Genomic DNA, 8,494 nt, shown 5'->3' on the forward strand with positions numbered 1-8,494 from the left:
GAACTAGCTTGAGAGTCCTCAGCAAATTTGGGCTTTTGTTATGTTTTTTTTTGTGGAAAACTGTTAATGTATTTTGTATTTAGAATAGTTTCCACACTCAATTAACAACAAACAAAATGTTATATTGATCTCCGTTTCTCACTGCTTCAAATATTCAAATATGTACGTACACATGTATATATATATATATATATATATGTATATATATATAGATGTAAATGTAATCAAACATTTATGAAAACCCCCAAAACATCAAGCTGCCGATTGTCATTTTATGCGCCATTCATGCAACGCTACAGCAAACGCCTGTCACTAAGAATTTTCTCTCTATCTTCCCTCTCTTATTTCTCTCTCTCTTCCTCTGTTGCTTACTCTGCCTTTCTTTCCCTTTCTGTTTTCTTGGTTGTCTGCGCACAGCTCTGTCATCCTTTTCGTCCTTTGGCACACCATTAGGCGCGTTTCACACTCTTTACATTATTTATAAGACATACAATTTGCCTCGCTTCCTTTAATACCCTATAACTGAGTATTTCTATTCACCGGCAAAGTGTATAAAACTATTTGAAAACTATATAAGAATAAACCAGTACATCTTGATCTGTCTATGGTCAAAAGTCTTGCCTTGTTTATTCATATATACTATTAAAAATTCATAACAATTTTATTTATATATTAAAGAATATATATATATATATAAAGACGCTTATCGATGAACTCATTAACGCAGTTTCGTTCAGTATTAATAGAACGGATTATACAAATTGAGCTGTGCACATTGTGTTCTTATCATTCCAACATTCAAAGATCTGACTAAGGATATTCAGACGTCGAATAGTCAGTTTAAGGCAGCCGTCCTCCTCGATTTTTGCCATTGCGATTGCCAGCGACTCATCTCATTGGCGATTCGGCATTTCATGTAATATTTAAGGCTTGCCACGAGTCCGGCGGATATAGTTTGCAGTTGAATCGTAGATGGAGTTCTGTTAGCCCCACGTTTAAGCGCAAGGTTGTAAAACAAACGAATGATAGTTTCTTTTCCTTTGCCGATTATGTTGTTTGATGTTGCGCTTGTGAATCATTTATTGCCAAAGCTTTGAAATATAATCCATAAAGAGCTAACGGAAAAATAAAGCTGCATGTAAATGTAGCTCAATATTAACTTTTTTATGTAAATATCAACTCATATATACATTATATATTCGAGGTACATGCTTAAGCTGAGACTTAATTTTGATTTATAGATCAAAGAATTTGATTTTCATATTTTACTTTATTTTAGACATTCTTAGTGCATCAAAGGATCTTCGGGTTATATCGTAACTGTATTTCTCGCCTCTGGCGCACAGATTACTATATCTTGTGTCCCGGTGTTGACATTTGTTGCCAGGCGTGGCGCCCCAGCTATACAGACGTTGTCCATCCTGTGTGTCGGTACCGAAGATGCAGCTGAGTATCATATATGTATATATGTTGCTCGTATAGCTGAGGGCAGCGCATCCAAATCGTGTATTGTACTCAATCAGAAGTAGGGCTGAATGTAATAGCGCTGTTCTAAAATGTTAAAGGAGGAAAGATGGATTTTTTAAGAGTTAAATTGAGAGAGAGGTATAGAGAGAGTCCTAGATATAGAGAAAGACATATGAGAAGAAGATAGAGCGTGAGAGAGGCAACGACCACACTTGTTCGCTCTCTATCTATCCTTCTCACACCTAATACTTACTGATCGTCGAATTCGGATGGTAAATGCAACGTTTGGTAACGTGTTATGCTGGGCACCTGAGCCATCCAGCTGGACGTTATGCTGCGGATAGTTTCTTCAGTGGCTGAGGATCGGTTATCGGAATGATAGCCATATAGTTCGACTAGGCGGCCAATGTGATTAAAGTTTATCGAGCACATCAAGGGTCGGGGCGACACCTGGCAGCGTTGCACGTCTAATCGAGCAAATTTGGCCAGCTCATTGTCCCAGTACATTTTGCCCATACGCGCTGCCATTGGCAAATTTCTATATTCCTTGCCGCCGGCTACACTGTTACGCAGCGTATTAAATATCTGCTCAATATCCTCCCTAAACTCCTTCTCCGCCACCAGATAGGCATTTTCTTGGCACTCTCCAATCGACTGCAAGTGAACGCTTTGACTTATCAAAATTGTATTAAGCGTGGTATAGTAAAAACTTACTCCATTATTATTGCACACTAAATTCATGACATAACAGGGACGAATGTTGCAGTGTTCTTCATCGGAAATCCTTATGTTCAGACATCCAAACCAAGGCAGAAAAGTCAGCAACGACAGCAGCGCCAGCAACTGGTTAACTCGCATCGTAAGATTCAATAGCATTACTCGTATTCCAAAGTACATCTGATATTTATAGTCCATGCACATAGGTAGCTAATATAAATTGGTTTCTTGTGTCATGAAATTGAACAGAAAAGGTGCCTCAACCGTTAGTCATTAGAAATTTGTTTGCTATCAGTTACTCAATTCACGTCGAATTGTTAATACTCTATTCAAATATAGAATATACTAAAAACGTATTCTATAAAGCTATGGTATAAAGCTAACTAACGATCAGAATAATGTTTACTAAAATATATCAAACAAATTACATATTCTTACCATAAAACAGAGACAAACAGATATCCTCTACTCGTAAGGTTTTCATCTGGCTAGAGTAATAAATGCAACGCGTTTTACAAACAGATATTAATTTTTCGTTCCGAAAGTTTACCAAGAAAGTGTGATTAAGTGAATTTATTTAACAATGTGGTTTACTTCAATAAATGCTAAATATAAATAAACATTTAACTAATGTGTTTCCAAAGAAATCGTGAAGTATCGACAAGTTGCTTCAATTAGCGCGCATGCCTTTCGTAAGGGCATAAGAGCAATAATGAGAATGACGCTGCCAGTTGGCTTACTAAGCCGATTTTCAGTTAAATTCATGAAACAAATGCAAAACTTGTTTATTCAACAGCTAAGTCGCGGCTTGGACTTGAGTATTATTCTTTGATTCAAAGGCAGAGACAGAAGAGGAAGAGAGAGAGAGAAAGAGAGTCGTTTGTCCATTACTTATTTAGATGTCGCACTTAAATTTGTCACTCAAACAACTGAGCCGCTACTCAGCCTCCGTCACAGAACGTCTTTGGATGGCGCACAGGACTCAGTTTCCATTTGCCGCCATTTGCTCTAATTTAATATGCTAAAATATTGCAAGCCGCATTCTCAAACGCTAAATCAAAGCGCAGCGACCACAAAACTTTTCCCAACCACAAAGCTCAAACAGAGCGAAGAAAAAGAGGCAGACGGAGATTGAAAATAAGCTGAGAATGAAAATGGAGTTGGAGATATGCAGATGGGAGATTCATGAATAGACATTCAGGCAGTGAGACCGCATTATAATCATAAGTAAATATAGCAGGAGCAACTCTCTTTGTTTTCTAAATGTAATTTAATTAAGTTGCAGTTTTGAAGTTAGAGACTAGTAAATACCCTGTGCTCTGTAGGAAATTATGATTTGCAACTGTTGCAAAATTATTAAGATTCAAAAAAAGCATAAGAAAGACATATTATGAGAAAACTAGGAAAAAATCAAGAACTCTCGACTAGAAAATACCTGCCAAGAAATTTTAGATCAATAAATAAAACCTTCGGATATATATAGAGTTAAAGTCTTTAATATTAGGATAAATTAACTTAGTAATTGAATAGAAGATTTGTGTTTAAATATACACATTAAAAGACTTATAAATCAATATCAAATCTGGCTTTTGTTGTATGAAACGAAATGATTTTCGAACCATTTAATAGTTTTACTTTCTCCTATTTGTTTTTTCCTATTATATTTCCGGCCATAGTGTTTATTATGATATTTATGCAGAATTAAATTTAGTTTTCTGCTTTAAATGTCTCATTAAAATTACCTTTACATGCAATTTTTTTTATTAATTTAATAAACGTTTTTATATCTGCTCATGGCATTTATTTACGTTTACGGGTTTATTTGTTAGTCAATAAATATAATAAAGAATTGAGTTTAGCAATATTCGCAATTTCGCTTTGTCGTGTTTCGCCCGCGGACACGCCCCCAAGAAAGCTGCAAACATTTAACTTATGAGCTTTTTCAATCAGTCGAATAAAATGGGGCGTGGTATTGCCGCCTCCTCAATACACAGAAAAACGAGTATTCAATAGCATATAAATTAAAATTGAAATATAAATGACAGGCTGGCATGAAAAAAACTTTATATATATGTGTATAGACAACACTTAAAATATTTACTGTTCTGGATAGTGGAAATTGTAAAACATTTCTCATATGCACGAAATATCAGAAGACAAAAAATATGCAAAATAAACGAGGAGGAAATGCGAACTGAAACAAATTCAATCGCATTGAAATCTACAAAAATGTATTTATTTATTTGCATTTGTATTTTATTTATTTGCAACTTGTTCGCCTGTGTAAAATGCTCGGAGCAGACGTGTTTATTTTTTTAATTGCTCATTGTTTTTTATATATTCGCCATATAATTTAATTTTATTTATTTCTCGCAAAAAAATCAATTTTTTTTCTTTGTAACAAATGCGAAATATATTTTCAATATTTTATTGAGCTTTTTTGCAATTTTATTTATTTGTATTTATTATACATATACGTGCATTTGCATTGATCACTGAATTTTTTAGTTTAAAAAGGGGGCGTGGCCACACTTGCAAATTCGTTATCAATAAATGGTATTTGCGTGTTGGGCAATTTTATTGTGGGCAGATGTCCACAGGCAAAAGTTTTATATTGAACCAAAAATATATAAGCTTAATGAGTAAATATATAAGCTTAATGAGTAAATCGCAAGCGATTTTACAGATATTTATTATAAAGGCGAACCAAGTTTGATTTTTTCCATCTTCTCGTATTTCTGCTTTATACTTAATCTATGTATTTTCAGATTAATTATCATTTCTATTATTTTCAATTTCACTCCGAATTAAGTCTGTGTGCAATTGACTTAAGCTTCTGCTTGAATCCTAAACTGTTGTGTAAACACAGCTAAGGTTTGTTCTCTTGCATTCTGGTCCATTAAATATTTACAAAAAGCGGACTACAACTCAAAGTGACTGCAAATTGACAAGCCCTGGCCCCGAGGCACTTTTACTGATTTTCCTTTTTACAAATATTTGCATACCTTTGCCTCTATGCCGCTATGCTTCTGCGCCTCAATGACTCTCTGGCTGACTGACTGTCAACACGTTGTTGAGCAAAGTGAAGGAGTTTTCCAAAGTGTTGACTGGCACTTGAGCACGAGCACGATTTGCATTATGTACAGGTTATCGATAAAGATGCGTTCGCAGATCCCCAGTTCTCGATGCCTTTTGTCAGTTTGGCCAAGTAGCTATGAGCGAAGTGTCCTTAGTTTGGGCATCGCCCATCCATTATTTTGTAATTATTTAAGTGCCTTTTGGGCAGCCACGCCTATCATTGATCAAGGCCAGGGCCAGAGCGAGGCAAGCTGCCCGGGGTCAGGGCCAATAAGTGAAAAAATCAAAAAGCCATAAAAACTGTACACAATCGAAACGTGCAAAAGTTGCTTTTTGCTAACGCAAGCAGCGGCAACAAAAAAGAAATAGCAGGATGAGTGAATACCGACTAGGAAATACTCTATAAAAGAGTATATATATATATAAATCATGTATTTTAATATTTAAGTTAATACTTTTAAATGAAGTATATTCAGTTCGATATATTCTGATAGGGTATGTGCTGAGCACGCAAACTATAAATATTTATTTATTGCATATCTAACCAAACCAAAAAATACAAATATTTATTAAATATTAATTAGCAATAATTTTATATTAGAATATACCTCTATGCATTTCTGTGTATCTATATATTTATATACAATGAGATAGATGCCTCCATATTAATACTTAAATATCAAATTTTGCCATAACAAAAGCTTCAACTAAGAACCATATTCATTAATTTTCAGCTCCTACTTGATAGTTCTAATATTGAATAATTAACGAATTTATGTTACATGTTTATCGAAGAGATTCGATGATATTTAGTTAGGGCATTCCGAAGATGGCAGGCAACAAAATCAAAGTGCGGCTTGTGAACTTTTCTTTACCAATTTCATTTTTTTCTTGTGATGGCAAGATTTTCTTTGAGGGCGTGGAGTGATGGGCAGTTTCTAAGCGAAAATCGACTCGTAAAAAAGGGAACGTTGGAAATAAAAAAGAGCAAGAAAATTACTTTCCGCTCTACAAATTTTACAGAGGGCTTCTTTCTCGGAGTCAAGCGTGTAAAGTTAAAGTAAAGTTGCGAATAAAAACCTTTTCCGGCTTTTCAGCTTCGATGACGGCCTTTGAGGCATTATGTACTGACAATTTTCATGATTATGGCGCTTATGCCATGAGTGTCCAGCAACAACTGTCGCCCACTGTCGAACGCCTCTGCCCCTTCTCTCTCTCTCTCTCTCTCTCTCTGTCGAGTTGGCAGCTCTTTCAGCCGTCTAAACGCAGCTGTTAAGCCTTTTCCGTTTCCGTTGGCCTTTTTTACGTGTGCGGCTTACTTGGACTTGGCGCCTAGAGGGTCGACTTCCATTGATAGCCATTGACAGCATACACACACACACGTGAACACACACAATGGCGCTTGGGGCTACCAAAACGGAAATGAACATGGGATTCCATTCAATTTTTTTATTTCAACATATTAAGAGTGGGTGCACAAAGCGCATTTGTGTAGCTTTTTGCTTGGGGAACAGTTGTTTCGTTCTGTACCAAATCGTGCCACAATGTTGACTATTGCTCTGCAGCTCAGCAATTTTCTGGTAATTATAGATAGGTGTCTCAATGCGAGTGAGATAAAATAACTTGATATTAAATGAAGCCATAAAACCAAATGGCAATAAGAGGTAAGGCTTAAGATGGGGCTTAATTGAAGGTTGCCAGGGAGAGCCTAAGCTCTATTAAAGTATTCAAATATTGAAGCAGTAATTTTATTTGTACGAATTCGCTTAAGCGCCAATGGTAGAGGGAACTATTCTTGATCTTGTGAGCTTTGAATTTTAAATAAATGAAAACTCGCAACTTTCTTTTATAACTATTTAAGCATTTAAATATATATATTTATATACATGATTCCGTATGAATTAAGACATTTTTATTAGAGTTAAAATAAATTTTCGTTAGATTTAAATTTAAATTTAAATTTAAATATTGAAATGAATAAAAATATTATTTTGGTTCATATACTTGGAATGCAATCAGATACATTATAATAATAGTTGTAATAATTAGTGTTTGTTTCATTAATTGGTGAACGAAATTAAATGTTGCTTCCAATCAGCCATATAAAATTGTCATAACTGAAAACTGAAAACAAAAACGATATTGGCAGCTGCGACTGCTGCCGTTGCCGCTGCCCAGTTGGGGGAGTACATACTGAAGTTCGACTATTTCTGGTTAATTTACTGCGAATACAAAGCGCCCAATATGCAACATAAATAATGTTGAGCATTTGACATAAATAACTAAGGATGGCCAATTGCTACCACCTCAACCCAACTTGGCTGTGGCACAGCTGCTGCTGCTGCTGTTGCTGCTGCGAGGTGCGCTCTGTAACTGTTACAATTAATTAGAAACTAACAAAGTTCCACTTGCCAAGGCGCTAAACTTGTCCCCAGCAGCTTGAACCGAAGACTGTCGCGCACATAAAGCGCTTTTAATTGATTTTCCCGTTACGTGCAATGGCAAATTGTCGTCTTGCGGCAGCTAACTCCAGCGGATGCTAGAGCTGAACGCGTGTAGCTGTCTATACCAATACGATATATATTGTAAGATCAATTTTAAGTTAAGTGTCAATATTTCAGTCCTTTGATCACAATGAGCAATGATGGATCTAGGAAAGAGAAGGACATTTAAATAAATGAAATGAATAAAAGTATTTGATATAATCATATATTGTTCATAGGAAGAGAAGGACATTTAAATAAGCTCATTTATAAATATATATGATAACATACAATTTTCAATATTTAACATTCATGTTTTGTTTCGTTCTCAAGCAAATAATTGAGCAAAAATACTTTATTTGTTTTTATAGTTTACTTTCATTCAAATATATTTCAGATTAAATATGCTAATACATTTATTTGTCAATCGTATTTCCCTTTCGATTTATGTCGTCACGAGTCCATCTCTAGCAACAGCTGTTGCCGTCTTACACACTCTATCTGGCTTCGCTTGCAGCTCCCCATTTCATGGCTCAGTCACATCTACAACCGACTGTGGTACTGGCAGCAACTGTAATCGTTCATTCATTCATTCGAATTGTAGTTAATTAATAAATTATTCCATGCGATTGAACTAACAATGGAAAACTCTCCTTGGGAGTGTTGTCTCCGCCAACTGGACTTTAATTACCTCCTTTCCTCCCTAATTCGTGTCTGCTTCTCTCTTTGAGATAGCTTCTCGCTGAGCA

General features: G+C 35.5%; 1 protein-coding gene across 1 annotated transcript; it reads right to left on the reverse strand.

Moving 5' to 3' along the window:
* Nucleotides 1-1,250: 1,250 nt before the first annotated feature.
* On the reverse strand, nucleotides 1,251-2,405 carry LOC115482810 (scoloptoxin SSD552-like). Its single transcript, XM_030222974.1, has 3 exons — nucleotides 2,182-2,405; nucleotides 1,721-2,121; nucleotides 1,251-1,551 (listed from the first exon to the last, which is right to left on the reverse strand). Exons 1-3 carry the CDS (start codon nucleotides 2,386-2,388, stop codon nucleotides 1,266-1,268), a joined length of 894 nt encoding a protein of 297 aa, XP_030078834.1. The 5' UTR covers nucleotides 2,389-2,405; the 3' UTR covers nucleotides 1,251-1,265.
* Between the last annotated feature and the right edge of the window lie 6,089 nt (nucleotides 2,406-8,494).

This window comes from Drosophila hydei, unplaced genomic scaffold (assembly GCF_003285905.1).
Source record: "Drosophila hydei strain 15085-1641.00,03,60 unplaced genomic scaffold, DhydRS2 tig00000065-arrow-arrow-pilon, whole genome shotgun sequence".
In the NCBI taxonomy this organism is placed as follows: domain Eukaryota; kingdom Metazoa; phylum Arthropoda; class Insecta; order Diptera; family Drosophilidae; genus Drosophila; species Drosophila hydei.